This window comes from Molothrus ater, chromosome 9 (genome assembly GCF_012460135.2).
Source record: "Molothrus ater isolate BHLD 08-10-18 breed brown headed cowbird chromosome 9, BPBGC_Mater_1.1, whole genome shotgun sequence".
Taxonomy (NCBI): Eukaryota; Metazoa; Chordata; class Aves; order Passeriformes; family Icteridae; genus Molothrus; species Molothrus ater.
The window spans coordinates 14,388,169-14,406,785 of NC_050486.2; the positions used below are offsets into that span (position 1 = coordinate 14,388,169).

Below are 18,617 nucleotides of genomic sequence, written 5' to 3' on the forward strand. Positions count from 1 at the left end.
GAACTGCCTGGGGCCTTCAGTTGTGCACAGCGGCTGCTGCGGACGCTCTTGTCCCCTCAGTCCCCGGCCTGCCGTCCTAGGAAGGTCCCTGCATGCCCCGGCAGCCCGGGCCCCACCAAAAGGGTCACAGCTGCACAGCGAGCCCTGCATTAGAGCCCTGCATTAGAGCCCTGCATTAGCCGCAGTGCTTGGTATCCGCAGGAGCTTTAAGCTCCTCTGGGGAGAGGCCGGGCAGGGCGGGGCTGCTGCAAGTCCCAGCACGGAATTCGGTTCTGGCTCTGTAAGACAGTACTGAGGCAAAGAGAAGGACAGCTCCGGCATGCGAGGGAGTTCCGCTGGGCTCTGTGGGTGAGACAGGGACAGCTGCTGCAATGTGCCGAGGAGCCGCAGCCCCGAGGGACACCCGGCCTGTGCCCCAGCGGGCAGAGAGGCGGGCCGGGGTCAGGGACGGGAATGCCCCGGGCAGGAGCGGGAACAGCCCTGCAGCCACGATCCCTGCTCGGCCTCGGCCATTGGGAGGACTCTGCTGAGAACAAGCAAGGGAGAAGAACTGTTCTGCATGATAGAATTTTGGTTTAACACATACTTACTAGGATGGCTTGGAACAGGAGGGTTCTGTGTCGGACACCGAAAGTACTGAAGGCATTGAGTGGATTGTGATTGCTTATTACTGACAATACTTTGTTTTCAAAATGTAGTACCCAGACAGTAAGAAGATATTTTATTTTAGGATGCTTTAAAAAACCATTTTATTGCTCACTAAGTGCAATATGCTAGTAACCACTGCATATAAAGGAAGCATTCAGAATATTATAATATATATGAATAATAAATATTCTACTAGTTACACTTTAAGATTGATAAGACTTTCCCTTATGTTGCTGATAAATGGATCTGACTTTGGAAATGAGAATGCCAGTGTGCTTGAGTGATTACTGTACCAATTCTATCCTAATAAGTAAAAACATTTTTATGATATTAAGAATCTAAATCATTTGCATACTGTACAGCTCTCAGTGTGTATTATATACAAGTAAGTGAAGGAGGTCAGGTTAATATTGAATACACAAATACCAGTCAGTGTTCCTGTTCCTAAGAAAACATCTCTGGAAAAAGCAAACGCTAAACAGAATAAAACTACAGTTAGAGGATTTTAATTACAAGGTTCTGCAAACAGTAACATTCAAGAAATACACATTGAAATCTTAGCTAAGCTCAAACAAATATATTGCATGCCTTTTCATAATTACAGAGCAAAGGCATTTGAATAACACTGTGTCATCAGTAGCTACAAGTAATTCCAATTTGCACTATATAATCTCATTCTTATTGTGAAGGTTTTCCCAGGTCAAAGCTCTTTCTGCTTCTCCACCTTAGCAATTTGATGAAGTTGAGACTTGCACTGAAGATTTTGTCATGCTGAAAAACCATTTTGTAGAATATGTCAATGGGTAGATCTCCATTTGGATCTGCATACTTCAAAGTTGTCATTGGAGTATACAAGGTGTTGGTCTGATGGCGAAAAGGTGGATTTTCTGCAAGAATTATCTTTACTGTGTGCTGTAGAGAAGGAGAAATAGAATTTTAAAAGAACCTTTATCAAGATAGTAAAAACCCAATTTTCAGTGGAAAAGTAGAAGAATAAAGTGCTATAATTATGTAAAATCCTGTGTATAGTTTTATTTATAGTTTTATTAGAACGTCATTAGAAATTCTTCTTGAAATATTCAAAGGTCATAAGAAGTATTTCTTATTTATTCTTTCATTTCTGCTTCTCTATACCATGGTGATACTTAGTATCCTGAGCAGCCTTCCAACGATTGTGGGTTGATATGCCCACAGTAGGTAGATCCTCTCTTTTGCAGTTCACTGGTAAAGGATCAGGACAGTGCCTTTTGCAGCAAGATCTGGGAATCTTCAGTTGACACTGAAGCTATTCCTTAGCAGCAAACTCCTGAAATCATCATCCCCTCCCAGAGCTTGCCTAAACTTGTCTTCCTGCAGAAGCTCCAAGCACCAGAAACATCCATGCTTCTTTTATTGTGCCTTGTTGCCCTGGGGTGGCTGTGTGAACTTCCCTCAGTGGAGGGATCCTGAGTGAGATGGGAAGGATAGAGCTCAGCCAGGGTTGGGAACCCTGGGTGGATGTATGGGAACAATGCAGAATATTCAGACTTCACCAGAGGACGTAAAGGGCATCCAATATCTCAGTGGTATTGAAATTACAATTCATAGTTATCTTCAATACTTCAAAATGAACATTCTTTTAGTATTTTGTAGACTTTTGTTTAAAGACTGAAAATTCTTTTGAATTAAAAAAAAAAACTTTTTAATTGCATACATTACATTTAATTAAATTGAATGCTTCTACCAGAAAAACCTACCAACCAGCCACTGCATTCGTAAATTACAAAGAAAAAAAAACAATAAAGAAAAGAAGATGATTTTTTGATGAGTTACCTCTGCAACATCTTCAGCACTTTGTCCCAGGCTCTGGAAAATTTGTTTGTAATTTTTAAGGTAAATATTAGTAAACATCTCAGCTGTTTCTTCATCTGCAGCTGAAAGATCCATTTTCATTCCATCTTCAAAAACTTTTCTTTCAAATTCTGTAACCACTGGGCCTGGTTCAATCAAACTTAACCTGTTCAAAAAAAAAAAAAAGGTTAACTGGTTGTGACTGTTCTCCATGGAAAATACACCCCTCAATCCTTCTTCAAAAGGAGCATTGACAATTTGCACTAGCAAACAGTATAAAACAACAGCACTTTTTCTAAAGGCAATCCTTACTGCATCACTGCTGTCCTGCTCCTCCTACCCACCCACATACAGGAGTAGAAACCTGCATAGCTTAATATTCACAGAAATTCATGACATAAGTGAGTGCAGTTGTTACCTGCTGTCTCACAGCTGTGGAATCTAAGGGTGATTTATTCACAAGGACTTACCAGATATTAAGAAAAAGAATTAATGGATGGTAACAAAATTCATTACTTCCTGGACCAAATCCTGCATAGGTTTCTTTGTTTCTCATGATAATACTAGAAGTAGCTGAAAGAGACGGGGGAATTGCCAAAACATGGATTTTCTTTGTCAAGGTGTTAATGTTACATAATTTAAGATCTCATCACTGTATAATAATAAAATACAATACAGAGACTTTTACTGTGGGTGCACAGATTCTGGCTGCTGCCAAATCTGAAAGTTTTTATTTTGCCCAGTAGTGTATTATAGCAAATCACTGAAATACAGTTACAGGTCAGATTTTTCTTGGTTCTTTTCTCAGGCAGTAATAACAGCCAGCCACTGTGTTTATCAAAACACTCTTTGGGATTGGGTCTCTTACTGGACTTGAGTTCTTCAGGTGATGTTCTAAAGGCTCTTCTTTAGAACTAAATCAAGCTGTTGACCTTCACAGCAGAATTCCAGCTACTGCTGGAATTAAAGCCCTTTCTCTTCCATCACTTTTCCCATTAGACCTTGAATTTATCTTATTATACTTCCTTTTAAAACCTCCTTTTTGCTGTGTCTTATACTCTTGAAATTTCATTATGAATTGTGGTCTATCCCATGTATTATTACATTTATTTTAAATCCCTCCCAACTTTGCAAAGCAATATGCAGAATCAGTTCTGTCTCTGAAATTCCACAACAGCTGTCTTTTGTTCAACAAGGCCTAAATGCTCAGACAGAGATGCAAGGGACATTTAGCAGTTATTGGAGTTTGCACAAAGAATAGTAGCAGAATTACATGAGTGTGAATATACATGTGACAAATCAAACCTGAAGTCCCACAGATGATGAACAGGACTGGTCTCCTAAATTCTATCTAAAATGTTAGGAATAGAACATCACACTTCTCCCTTCCCTCCCACCTTCCTTCATTAGAGGTATCTCACCCTATAACATTCTGATGGATTTGCACTTGCTCACTCTCTCTGATGAGCCCTTGAACTTTTTTATCTGTGAATTGCCTGAGAAGGCCATTATCCTTTCTAAGGGGAAAAATCACAGTGATCTTATTTCTGTGATATTGTATGTAAGAATCTCTTTCCAGAAGTGTTGCATAAACTGTATTTTATCTAAAGCTAAATAGCCTTTAACTGTTGAAGAGAACATGTTTATTCTAACATCTAGATCTTTTTATTTGCTTATATAATGTGAAGAGTGTAGGCATTTCTATGCCTTTTGTGATGTACAGTTTTCAAGGGCTTCTCAGTCTGTTTAGCAGCAAGCTTTAAAGATTTTTTTCCTACCTCTGAATATATTTTAAACTATCTAAAATACAATTCACACAGGTGGGTCAATACCATTTACACAAGTGGATCAATGTCATTTACACCAGTGGATCAATACTTACTGCAGTTTGAACTTGAGTGCTTGTATAGCTAAACTTTCACAGAATCCTTCCACAGCAAACTTAGATGCAGCATAAACATCATTAAATAAGATACCTGATGGTACAAACAGAACATCCTGAGAATGTGATTTCATCCAACATACTAATAGTTTGATTTTAAGAACTCATCCCAAAATTTCTACAGTCATGCTGGAAAAACATTAGAAAAATCCTTGTGCACATTGAATCTAAATACTAATTTTTGCAATGTTCTCAAAATTGCTCAGTCTAGCAAAGATGCTTGACTAATGCTTTTCCTCCCCCTAGCTGATGCTGTGGTCTCCTTGGATGACATTATTTTGTAGTCTAAGATATGATAGTGTCTGTAAATATAATACCATCTGCATTATTTATCATCAAGACTTTAATGGGCTCTAGATGAAAACAGAGGCTGAGTGTAATGCAGGAGATACAATTACGCAAGAAATCCAGCTTGCATCTGAGTGATTTAGAAAAAGCACTACATCAGTCCATTGAGGTGGAAGGTAAGTGTTGTATTAAAATACCAATTCTTGGAGACTGATGGAGGACCCTTGGCTCAGCAGAATAATCCTTGTAAGATCAATGCCACAGTTGTAATAAAAAAAACCTAAAAAAACCCAGCTAGACAGGATAGGACACAAGAGTAGGACTATCATTATCTGTTACTAAAATTTGACTTTCAAGTGTTGTGAGATGACAAACTTTACAAAAAGATGGTACAGTTGTCCAGTGTAGTAAACCCCATAGATTTAGGAAAAGCACCATGGAGGATATGAACAATAGGAATGCTGAAACAGCAAAAGAAAATTCCTGTTTTCTTGTCCTCCACCCCTTAACCTACCTCTGTAACCCTATAAGGCAATGTCATGTTAACCCCTTACCCATTGGTCAAGCTTGGATCCTTTCCAACCCTATAAAAGAAGCATACTGTACCCCATTAGCTGAGAAAGAAGAAGAGCAGAGACCCTTCACGGACCTCCCCAAATAAAGCCATCTTCGTGGAACAGCCTGCGCCTTCTCCTTCTCCTCTCTCTCCGTCTGCTGCAGCTTCAAGCCCAGGGCACCACTACCTAGCAAGCAGAGCTGAAATCCTGAGAGCTTGCAATCACTATAGAGCTGATAATCACCATGCTTGCTAGATGGTAGCCCTGCGGTCTTGGCATGAGCGAGCGAGCTTCGGGCACCCGGTCCCTACCCAGGGACTGAGCTCCTGAGCCCTAGTGCTCTGCATTATGATAAGGCCAAATAAGAGGCTTTATTAAAGTGGCAGCCCAACTACTTCGGATTTGGACCCCCCCAGAGGCGATATCCGTCGGTTGAGCAACGAAGCCCCCCTGGGGTTTTCTGTGATTGCCTGTTTGGGAAGCCGCTCCTTCTGTGAAGGGACTTTTCGTTTTAGAAAATCCTTTCCCCAGGAGGGTCAGTTCGACACTCAAAACTTACATCTGAACGACAGAAAGTTCCGAGGAGAACTGACGCAGCAGACCCCTTCCACAGATCTTGGACCCCAGGAATTGTAAGTATTAGCTAATATTGCGCGCATAACTTTGGGGCTCTAAAACTTTTTTTCGTTTTCTTTTCTCTTTTTTTTTTTTTTTCACGTTTTTTCTGCTGGAAGGGCTAACCATTAACATGGGTAAAATTTTTAGTACTTTAAAACTAAGTAAAACCGAGAGAGAGATATATTCAACTATTTTAGAAATCTTATCTGCTAACAACTTCTCCTCTTCTAAAGGCAAGCTCTCAAAAACTAATCTTAAAAAATTTGTAACTTGGATTATTTCGCAATACCCTGATACTGATAAGAAAGCAGTCATTGAAAATTCGTTTTGGGATATGATCGGGAACACAATATATATCTCCCAAACAAACCAGGATTTCTCTGTAACTAACTATTTGCCTTTATTCCATATAATAACTAAAACCGTTGAAAGATTTAACAGAGAAAAAATCTTGCAGGGCTTAACAGATACTTCCTCTTCAAATAGTAAGATTGATAAGGACTCAGAGGAATGTCACTTGCATATCTCACACCACCCCTTCATTTCTAAAGTCCCTCTCGCCTCCGCTACTCCTAAAGCAGAGGTTACGCTGCCCACCCCAGTTCCCCCCCCCACATCCTCCACCCTTGCGGGACCTGCGCTGCCCAACTCCGCGAATCCTATCTTATCTGTAACTCCACACATCCCCCCTACCCCTGGCTCGGCTTCCTCCTTGCTTCCGGTCCCGGGGGTCCCTTTTCCTGCCTCTGCCGCCCCCTCCACCCCTGCGTCGGCTCTTCCCCCCGCTGCTGGGTACCCCCCCACCCCTGCGCTGATGTCCCCCACCATCCCTCCCGCCGCCGCGCCCGCCGCCCCCGCTCCCCCCGCCCCAGCTCCGACCGGCCCGGCCCCTCCCGCGGGCTCCCCGAGCCACACCCTCACCGCTCCCGAGGCCTTGTCCATCCCCGCCCCCTCCCCCTGCTCCCTGCCTGCCACAGCAGGGACACCTCACACAAGCACAGTCCCAGACACCCCCCACGGTGCTACCCCCCCCCACCCGGTCCTGTGCGTGCTGTGCTGCCATCCCAGCTCCAGTGGCACCTCCCCCCGGCCAAGTCATGCCATGTCTCCCCCCCCAGCCATTGAAACCTTTGAAAAACGCTTCTAAACGAAAAAAGCGCAAGTCACGGATAGCAACCCTCCCTCAGTCCTCCTCAGAGGACCAGAGCTCTTGCAGTGAATCTGATTCTGATACGATCCACACGGATCCATGGGCTCTTATTAAAGTAGAAGCGACAAAGGCTGGAGACTGGGAGCTGGCACAGAAGATTAATGCTTTCCCAGTAGAATATAAGCAAGGACGGAATGGTGGCGAGTCTGCTATAAAGACGTGGAAAGCTAACTCCAATAAGGAACTAGTGCAATTAAGAAATATAGCCAAAGAACATGGGCGAAGCTCACATATTTTTAGAAATTTCTTAGAAGCCATGTTCTCAGCACATGTCTTACTTCCCCACGATGTAAAAAATATTTCACACTGCCTCCTGTCCCCAGCAGAATATTTGTTATGGGACAGGCATTGGAAAAGACATTTAAAAACGCTATCAGATTCATATTCTGCGGATGCTAATAAGACGAATTTTACAGTAGCCCAACTAGCTGGTGAAGGTGACTTACAGAAACCAGCAGACCAATTGGAAACCTTGAATAAAGAGGCACTGCAGGACATCGCTCTTGCAGCAAAAACCTCTTTACTTCTCGTGCATGATGAGTCAATGCCAACAATGCATTTTTCTGCTATTAAACAAGGGACAGATGAAAGTTTTATCAAATTTGTGGACAGACTTAGAGATGCTTTGGAGAAACAGATCGAGAGCACAGAGGCAAAGAAGGAACTCTTATGTAAACTTGCCTTGTGTAACTCTAATGAAAAATGCAAAGCCATTTTGAGGTCTCTACCCATGGATACAGACCCCACCATAGAGCAAATGCTGGAATGCTGTACACGTCACACGTCCACGGAAAATACAGTGGCCCAAGCAGTTGCTAAAGGTATTGCTGAAGGAGTTTCTGGTGCATATGCAGTAATAGCTTCTAAAGACCAAGCTAAATGCTATCACTGTGGAGATCTTGGACATTATATAAAGGACTGCCCAGAGAGATCACACCCCCGATACCACCGTAACAATTACCAAAGACCCCAGAATCAGCAGCGCTACCAGCAGCATTCGGGAAACTTCTTGCCCCGCCCGGTCGAGCCCCGGGCGCTGACAACAAATCAAAGGCCACCCAGACCCAACCCCGCACCAGCCCAGGATGTTCCGGACCACAAGAAGAGGATCCAACCCACGGGGCAACCCAGATGGGAACCCGCCGTCAACTGGTAACTGCTTTGTCCATTGACTTTAATAATGAGAATGTTCACCGTGTTCCCACAGGCAAATATGGGCCAAAAGGTGGTCCTTCGCATATTTTAATTATAGGTGACTCTCTTAATAGCCCAAAGGAGATCTTCGTTGTTCCAGAAGTGCTGACAGTGCAGCCAGGACAAGAGATTCTCGTCCAGGTATGCTGCATAGACTCACCATTTTTTCTTTCAAAGGGAACTCCAATAGCACAAGCCTTTTTACTCCCAAAGGATCACAGGGAACAGATTCCTCTCAACCCTACAGCTATGTGGGCACAAGTTGTGGGACCATCCAAGCCTACCATCGAGTGCGGCCTCACCTGCAAAGGCGAGAAGACCCACCTACCAGGGATGCTGGACACTGGTGCTGATGTGACCATCATTGCCCGCTCAGAATGGCCAGCACACTGGGATCTACAACCTGTTGCAGGCATGATTTCAGGGATTGGTGGAGCCACAGTGTCCATGAGAAGCAAGAACAACATCCTTGTGGAAGGGCCTGAAGGCAAGCTGGCAACCATTCGTCCATTTGTGGTAAGGGCCCCCATCACCCTTTGGGGCAGAGACGTTCTATCCCAGTGGGGAGCTTCTCTACATATTCCCACTCAGGATTTCTAATTGGGGTCACTGAAGTAAGCGCGCTGCCAGAAACACCTCGTCTCACCTGGAAAAGTCACAAGCCACTCTGGATTGAACAGTGGCCCCTCAATAAAGTCAAATTGCGCGCCCTAAACACCCTCGTGGAAGAACAGCTCGCAAAAGGCCACATAGTGGAGTCCAACAGCCCTTGGAACTCTCCAGTCTTCGTTCTACCAAAGCCTGGGACAAACAGGTGGAGGCTTCTCCACGACCTTCGCAGAATCAACGAGGTCATCGAGGACATGGGCCCCCTCCAGCCTGGCCTGCCCTCCCCATCGATGCTGCCTAGAGACTGGATACTTGCTATCATAGACATTAAGGACTGTTTCTTCAGCATTCCTCTGCACCCTGAGGATGCTCCACGGTTTGCTTTTTCCGTTCCCTCTCTTAACAAGGAGGCCCCGCTCAAAAGATATCATTGGCGTTATCTTCCTCAAGGACTAAAAAACAGCCCCACTATTTGCCAGTGGTACGTGGCTCACATCCTGTCTCCCATTCGGAAATCATTCCCCAATGCTATCATCCATCACTACATGGATGACATCCTGGTGTGTGCTTCAGACAAAGCTTACTTGGACAATACAGTTAAAAAGACTATTGAAACCATAGAAAAGGCAGGAATGGAGATTTGTGAAGATAAAATCCAGTACACCAAGCCATGGACTTACCTTGGAGTCCAGATCCGGGAAAGGACCATCGTACCTCAGCAGCTCACCATAAATGACGACCCAAAAACCCTCAGGGACTTACACAGCTTGTGTGGATCCATCAACTGGGTACGTCCACTGCTAGGAATTACAACAGAGGACCTTGCTCCCTTGTTCAACCTTCTTCGCGGACCTAAGGACCTGGACTCTCCCTGCACTCTCACAGAAGAAGCCAGAGGTGCCATCACTAAAGTCCAGGAAGCCCTGTCTTCATGCAAAGCCCATCGCTTCGAGCCCAGTCTGCCTTTCAAGTTCATCATCCTGGGAAAAGCACCTCGATTCCATGGACTGATATTCCAATGGGACTCACAGCTTCGAGACCCTTTGTTGATACTGGAATGGATCTTTACAAATAGCCAGCCCACAAAGACACTTACCACCTACCAGGAGGTCATAGCACATTTAATAAAAAAGGCAAGGACTCGCCTTCGATCTCTTTCAGGTTGTGAGTTCGAATGCATATACTTACCAATAACTCTTACAGACTTTGAGGATTTGATCCAGACCAATGAAAGCCTCCAGTTTGCCCTGGATAGCTACACGGGCCAAATTTCAGTTAAGATCCCAAAACACAAACTCTTTAACCCTGATGTAACCTTCCATTTGATTCCAAAACAAATCCAAAGTAGAAAACCTCTCAAGGCTCTAACACTCTTTACAGATGGCTCAGGGTCTTCCCACAAGTCGGTGGTTACATGGAGAGACCCCCAAACACAAGATTGGCACTCTGACATACAAATAGTGGAGGGATCTCCACAGATCGCAGAATTAGCAGCCGTTGTCAGAGCCTTTGAAAAGTTTGAAAACGAGCCTTTCAATCTGGTTACAGATTCAGCTTATGTCGCTGGGATAGCGATGAGAGCAGAACATGCTCTTCTCAAAGAGGTCTCTAATCCAAAGTTGTACCAACTGCTCTCTAAATTAATATCCCTAATCTCCCACAGAAAGCAACCTTACCATATAATGCATGTGAGGTCACACACAGACCTCCCAGGTTTTGTTGCAGAAGGCAACAGAAAAGCGGATGCATTAGCAATGGCAGCAGAAACTGCTAATGTTCCTAACATCTTTGCCCAGGCAAAGTTGTCACACGCGTTTTTTCATCAAAATATACCTGCCCTTATGAGAATGTTTAAGCTCTCAAAGGATCAGGCAAAGGCTATCGTGGCTACGTGTCCGAACTGTCAGAACTATCAGATACCATCCATGGGGATGGGAGTCAATCCCCGAGGTCTGAATAGCTGCCAGCTGTGGCAGACAGATGTAACTCACTTCGCACCTTTTGGAAGATCAAAATACGTGCATGTATCGGTCGACACGTTTTCAGGAGCAGTATTTGCATCATCACATGCAGGAGAAAATACCATGCACACAATAAAACACTTTCTCCTTGCTTTTGCCGCCCTGGGTGTACCAAAAGAGATTAAAACAGATAATGGACCAGCCTACACTTCCCGCAAGTTAAAGGAGTTCTTCAGTGAATGGGGAATAGCACACAAGACCGGCATACCTGTAAACCCCACAGGACAATCCATCGTGGAAAGGACACATCAAACCCTCAAAAGAGTCCTCGATCAACAGAACAGAGACACGAGAATCACATCTCCAGTGGAAAGACTTTGCAAGGCTCTCTACGTCATCAACTTCCTGAACTGTACAGCATCAGAGCCTGACCCACCAATACTTCGCCACTTTGCAAATACCACCCAAGCAAAGCTCACTGAGAAACCACCTGTGCTCGTGAAGGACCCTGAAACACACCAAATTTCTGGGCCTCACCAGTTGATTACCTGGGGTAGAGGATATGCGTGCGTGCTACTACCATCCGGTCCGAGGTGGTACCCCGGAAAAAACATAAAGCCATACCTAGGCACTGAGAACACTACTCCTGCAAACGGGGACAAGAACGCTCCAGAGGCAAACACAAGACCACCTCAAAACCAAACCAGCTCTGCCTGGAGACGAAGACGTCGCCGAATACCCACAAACACAAGAACAGACCACCCCATTACAAGACAGCAGACAAAACTGAAAAGCTAAACAACAGTCTGCTGCATCAGACCATAGATAGCCTTAACACAAAAGTGTTCTCTGAACTATATGTTGTTACACTGTTTTTTTTTGTATTTAAAGAAAGAAAAAAGAAAAAAAAAAAAGAAACACCGTTATTCCCCCTCCCTAATCTTTTAAAACCCCTTAACCCTCTACCCACTCCTCCTCCCATAGTGTAGCTTAGAAATTAAAAGAAAAAGGGGGGGAGGAGGGGAACAAGAAAAGAACAAGGCAGAAAACCCTCTCATCATAAAGATAACAAATTCTGCTTATATTCCCTATCAGAAGCCCTATTCCTGCCCAAAGATGAAAAATATCTCCGTTGCTGCTGTCCTCATTGCTGCCTGGATGTTCTTCACCGTACCGTGTGCCTTCGGCTGGATTAGCCCACAGCCTAGCCATAATGTTTGGGTAACCTTAGCAAAAACATTAAAACAGGACAACATGTGCTTGTCCATGGGAAGCATTGATAACCCACTTTCCACATGTCTAGTAGGAATTCCCTTTGTAGCAGATGACTGGCCTGTCTATAACTCAGAGATTCTCCGCACCACAGGTAAGAGACCCAATGTGGTTGATACTTGGGACGAGTGGACAAAAATTCTGCCAGATGCTCGAGAGGAACCCCAAGAATTAGATCTGTTGGGGTCCTCCAAGGCCACATACTGCGTCAAATTTTACTTTAGACGTCCAAAAAACAATTGGCCAGAAATTGACCAGAACAAAAACACATATCGAAAAGAGATATCACCAATTAACAAAGCCTATAACTCTCACGATTGGTGCAATTACACGGCTCGTGTGATTTCTGTGTCCTCTCTCCATCCCAAAGTATTACCCAAGGGAATGTTTCTCATCTGTGGTGACAGAGTATGGGCTGGGATCCCCTCCCGACTCCAGGGAGGTCCCTGTACCCTTGGAAAACTTTCTACCCTTACACCAAACATCACCCTGTTACATAATTGGAAAAAAGAAAGCGAATCAAAACGACAAAAAAGGTCCTATACTGAATTTGATGAAAATTGTGATCCTAAATTATACGATTGGAACAAACCAAAAAAGATTGCTGTCTCCCTGTTCTTACCCTGGGTAGCTGCAGCTAAAGCCCTCGGTGAAATCAATCACCTTGGGTGCTGGCTCAGTAAACAAGCTAACGCTACATCTGCAGCCTTGAGTGATCTCTTAAAGGAAGAAGAAACCACAAGACATGCTTCGCTCCAAAATCGAGCAGCAATCGACTTCCTGCTGCTTGCCCATGGGCACGGCTGTGAAGACTTCGAAGGGATGTGCTGCTTCAACCTCTCTTCACGCTCAGAATCCATCCATGCGAACATCCAGAAACTGAAAGATCTCGTGAAGGACTTGAAAGTAGAAAGAATCCCAGACTGGGTCAATGAACTTTTTGGGCAATGGGGATTAACAGGATGGGCTGCATCCTTGATTAAGGGAATGTTGTTGATTCTCCTTGTAGTTGTTATTGTGTTAGCTATGTTCTCGTGCCTTGTTCACTGTTTCAAAAGAACTATAGCGAATGCCTTTTTTGTAAAAACAGAAAGTGGAGTTGTAGTAAACCCCATAGATTTAGGAAAAGCACCATGGAGGATATGAACAATAGGAATGCTGAAACAGCAAAAGAAAATTCCTGTTTTCTTGTCCTCCACCCCTTAACCTACCTCTGTAACCCTATAAGGCAATGTCATGTTAACCCCTTACCCATTGGTCAAGCTTGGATCCTTTCCAACCCTATAAAAGAAGCATACTGTACCCCATTAGCTGAGAAAGAAGAAGAGCAGAGACCCTTCACGGACCTCCCCAAATAAAGCCATCTTCGTGGAACAGCCTGCGCCTTCTCCTTCTCCTCTCTCTCCGTCTGCTGCAGCTTCAAGCCCAGGGCACCACTACCTAGCAAGCAGAGCTGAAATCCTGAGAGCTTGCAATCACTATAGAGCTGATAATCACCATGCTTGCTAGATGGTAGCCCTGCGGTCTTGGCATGAGCGAGCGAGCTTCGGGCACCCGGTCCCTACCCAGGGACTGAGCTCCTGAGCCCTAGTGCTCTGCATTATGATAAGGCCAAATAAGAGGCTTTATTAGTCCAGGAAAAAAAAAAGACCCTGAAGGTTTTGTTGCTAAAATAACTGGATGCATAAAACTCACCAGCTGCTTTTTATAGTTGGACCTTCAGCATTACAAAGCACAAGAGTCTGATATGCCAGTTCCTACTTTTTTTTTTTTTTTCCCCTAAAAGGAGGAAAGCTTTGGATTTTGAGCACTGAACTCTTAGTTCAAGTAAAGAGGAAAACCGACTTTACCTTGTATTCCCATAACACTGCTTATTATTACTATATGCCCACTCTTTCTCCTCTTCATGTCAGGCAGGATCTCCTTCAGGAGCCGAACCAGGCCAAAGAAGTTGGTGTCCATCACAGTTTTCATTTCCTCAATGCTCTGACATTCAATAGGCCCAATGAGCCCCATTCCAGCATTGCTCACTGCACAAAAATGGGAGACAGCAGCAAGCAAAAACATCCATAAATATAAACTTGTAATCATTATTGGAAAGCATTTGAAAGGAATGTGAAGATTAAGGGTTAGATGATCCTAAATAATCCTTAAAGAAAGGATTAAAATATGTTAGTCACTAGAGCATTCCTAATACATTTGACATTTCCATATGTCTTTATTTTTAATTGTGCTTTTAATCAAATTTAAATTATCTCCTATTTTTCATTTTAACTAATATATTTCTCAATAATCCTTCTTTAAAAAAATATAAAGGGATTACAGAAAAATGAGTCAAGAATTACTTGTATTTTTTAATAATTCAGTATTGAGAATCGGCAGCTACAGTCAATACCCATAAGAATTAATAGAAATCTTCAAAAAGTGATAGAACAAGCCATATTTTGGTCTGTTTTTTGTTTTATTAACATTCATGTACCTTCAAGAGGAAGTAACTCCCCAACAAAATAAACAAACACACAATTCCATTGATTTTTATTTGCCTCCTGGATATTTATAAGTGGGGAATGATGATAGGACTGGCATTCTGCTCTAGAAGTAGTACATCAAATTAGAGTATAAAAAATTTTGCAGAAATACTCATTAAGCACTGCTTTAATAATTAATCAGAAAAAAAGGCAAGTCTGTAATTTCTAGTATAAGATTTAATAGCTGATGGTGTAAGCATTTCCACTAAGATACTAATATTTATTTTTAGCAAAATGATATGAAAACACTTGTTGCTGAATGATTTGTAAAGTACAATTTTAATTCTTAATACAAGATGGAAATATTCCTATTTTTTTTGCATTTGTTCGTTTACTTGCTAATTCCCAGTGCTGTTGCTTTCTTAGTACAGACAAGTGTTACCTTCATTTTAACTATGCTTCATCAATAGGATGCTATGCTTCATCAATAGGGTGGAAAGTCTTGCTCATGAAGGTGCCAGTTTAGGCAAAATTTCTCACATTTACTAAAAAATGTATGGTTTTATCCAAGACACTTCCCTGTGATCAAGTTTCTCCTTTGTAAACAGGGAAAACCATCTTCCCTACTTCATGCGAGAAGGGTGAGATTTAATCCACTTATGTCTGCTTGAAGTCTTGAGAATCTTGAATCAAATATGCTATGTAATGATTATTACTTTGATAATTTAAAAAATACACTAATAAAACTTCTCCAGGGTATTTGAGAGTGTTTTACAGAACTCTGGTATCTGTTGATAGCACACACATCCTGTACTTGCCCAGGACATCGATCCTTCTGTCAGGGATGCTGTTCACACAGGTTTTAATAGACTGTTCATCACAGACATCCAGTTGTTTAATCTCAAGGGTTTTGCCCAGCCTGTGACCTGCAGCTGCCTCCAGCGGCTCCTTCTTGGCCAGGTTCCGCATTGTGGCGAACACTGCAACACACCAGAAATAAAATCTTTATTGTGCCACTCCTACTGAGACGTGTTAAAGAACAGTGCTTTTACATCCAGGTCTTCATATCAGTGATAGAAACAGATAAAAACTAAAAGATTCTATTTTCAACATATATTGTCACTAATTTCCCAGTCTGGTTCTGAAATCCTCAAGAAATTAAAAAGAAGAAGCTATTCATAATGAAGAACATATATATATGATATATAAAGGATAATACTGTCACCAAAATATTAAAAAATGGGTATCAAATTATGCTACTAAATTGTTTTTAGGTACTCAAAACCTAATTTTGGATTCCAGATTTCCTTCTTTGTTTAGTCACCACAATATTTAGCAGGACAATTATCCTTTTATTAAAAAGTGAAAGACATAATTCCTTAGGTTGCAAAAAATTTGATTTTGTAAGCTACTTCTAAAAATTAAAATTAGTTTTTATTGTAGCCTAATGGCTCAGAAAGCTCTAGATCTGCATCCAGTCAGTTAGCAGTAAAATAAGCAGTATGAGAGACTGAATTGCCACAGATTGCTGTGTTCACCTTGCCATCCATTTTCAATCATAGCAAATACCCTGCTTTGCAGCAACAAGACAAATCCCAGCCCTTTTGTTCACCTGCCTACACAGGCTTGGAATAATGAAATGTGCTTTAAAGAAAAAAAATGCAAATTTAGAAACTGTTTACCTAAATTCATTACTTTGGTCTTTAAATGGGCATGGGCCTGTATAGGAACAGATTTTAGTAGCCAGAAGCAAAGCTAACCACAGCTGTGAATGTATACCCAGAGCAGTATAATATTAAAGATATTTTCAGATATTTGGTTTTTACTACTGTCGTTTTTCATTGCATGTGTGTGTACACTATTCAGTTCCAATAGTTGTTCCATTCCAATAAAGGTACAGAAATATCAACTGCTTACAGAAATCAGTATATTTTCGCTGTATTTTCTTGACAGTAGAATAGGAAACAAACCAGAAACAAGTCACCAAACTGAATACAACCACCTGTTAAATCATAGAGAAAAAAACCAGCATCATCTCAAGTAGTATGTTTTTGTAAAGATAAAGAACAGCTAGATTATTACCTTTAAATCTTTTCTGCTCATCTTTTGCCATTTTTACAGCTATTGCCAGCCCAATTCCTGAGGAGCAACCTGTAATGAGGACATTTCTTCTTGCCATTCTCTTCGCTGAGTGGTTCAATTCTTCACAGGAGCAACAATATAAATGTAACTAAGCATAATGTGACTGGTCTTTAATACTATCTGCACCTTCCCTGAGTCAACAAATCTGAAAATGCACACCTGGACCTTGCATGATTAAGGGATAATCTCCAAATAAACAAAATAGAAGCAGATGCTCCTACATGTGCTTATAATCTGCATTATCAAAACTGATGAATACGGAATTTGATCAATCTATAAACTGAGGCACTTGTAAACTCCATGGATTGTTTTTAATAGAATACAGCTTGCACAGTACTGGCTGGAAAAGCCTTTTCCACATTTCTAAGTCTGTAGTGCTAAGTCCTCCACTCACAGCCATGGAAAGTAAACTGCACCCAGAGTGGGGTCCCTCTGCTAAAGCTTTTCAGAATTCCTACACCTACAGCACCCTCCTGGTTCTTTTACAAAACACTGAGGAACAGATTTCTTCCCTGATGCCTTACTATTGTAAGAGTCTTAATAGGCATTACAGAAAAAAATCCCAAAGTGCAAAATGGGATGTGGATTCTGAAAGAGACAAATTGTTGGAGAGACTCCTGACATTTCCTTTTGGCAGAGTTCCCAAACAAGAACAGAGAACGTTAGCAAGCATGCTGCAGTGGAGAACTGACAGGAAATGTTGAACAGACAGCTTCACTACATTCCTGCTAAGACTGAAATCTCAACATTTCTGATTCTGCAATTGACATGTTAGAAATTCTTAAAAATAAGAACTAGCCTGATGTCTAGGTTTTGGAGAAAATATTTTACATATAAACTGTGGATTAAAGAGGGGCATTTGAGCTGGCACTTCAGTGCAATTCATGTTTTACATACAGTAACTGTAGGTATACTACATTCAGGAAGAAGATCAGTCCCTTGCTTCTGTCCTGAGTGACAGGAAAAAGAAAGACCTTAATAAGCAATTAGCCTTATGAACAGCATTCAGCTAATTGCAATGCCATTATACACAGTAAAATGTTTTTCAAGACTTAACAACCCCATGTAAATGCAACACACTTCACAAGAATGAGCTTAGTGTTTCAGGATTCAGGATTTGCATAGATGTAAAGTGGTTAGTAACTCAAGAAAAGTAGGACGCTACAGAAATATTTAACTGAAATTATGTTTAAAATAGTCCATCCTTTCCAAAAGAAATAAACTGGCTTGAACAGTATAAGTGGAATCCTTCTCAGGCAAGCAACAAAATAGCAAAATATCTAAAGATAAAATATAATTATGATTCTCCTTATTGATCAGGTTTGACCCACAGTTTAACCAGATAAGTTAGTATACAGACAAAATTTCAGTGCAAATGCTATTTAGCTGATTCAGAGATGAGGCAAATTGCTTTTGCTGTTCATGCACATTTATATTTAGAGCATGTAGGAGGAGCCAATGAGGCTTTATACAATGTTAGTTAGTGGAATTCCATTAGTGTTGTGATGCAGCTGTAATTAAGGATTGGTTATATTTTCCACTTGAAATCCTGGTTTTAAGGGCTTATGTATTCCACTGTGTGAAAAAAATCGGTCTGAAATGTGATGCATACACTTCTAGGCTGAAGGCAAAGTGATGTGCATAAAGAGAGTTAAAAATAGAAGTAGTTTAATTTGCAATTATTTCACCAGTCAAACGAAATTCTAAGATCTTCCCTTTACAGTTAGGTAAAGAAATAGCTCTATTTAAAACACACAGTACATTTATTTCTGTAAGTAACAGTGGTTTTTGTCACATCACAATTTTCACAATAGCAGAATAAATAATCTGAAACTGCAGAAATACTTTAGATGAGTGTATCTTGGCTTGTCAATGGTA

General features: G+C 41.9%; 1 protein-coding gene across 1 annotated transcript; it reads right to left on the reverse strand.

The window, feature by feature from the left end:
- Window positions 1-732: 732 nt before the first annotated feature.
- LOC118689652 (retinol dehydrogenase 8-like) lies at window positions 733-17,236 on the reverse strand. The gene is made up of 6 exons (XM_036388029.1): window positions 16,680-17,236; window positions 15,416-15,577; window positions 13,980-14,159; window positions 4,361-4,454; window positions 2,461-2,644; window positions 733-1,560 (listed from the first exon to the last, which is right to left on the reverse strand). Exons 1-6 carry the CDS (start codon window positions 16,774-16,776, stop codon window positions 1,327-1,329), a joined length of 951 nt encoding a protein of 316 aa, XP_036243922.1. The 5' UTR covers window positions 16,777-17,236; the 3' UTR covers window positions 733-1,326.
- Window positions 17,237-18,617: the final 1,381 nt, after the last annotated feature.

Coding starts and splice junctions, on each gene's coding strand:
- LOC118689652 (XM_036388029.1), bottom strand. CDS start 16,776: ATGGCAAGAAGAAATGTCCTCATTACAGGTTGCTCCTCAGGAATTGGG. Junction 15,578..16,679: donor TGAGCAGAAAAGATTTAAAG/GTAATAATCTAG, acceptor GGTGTGTTGCAG/TGTTCGCCACAATGCGGAAC. Junction 4,455..13,979: donor CAGTGTTATGGGAATACAAG/GTAAAGTCGGTT, acceptor TTGTACCATCAG/GTATCTTATTTAATGATGTT.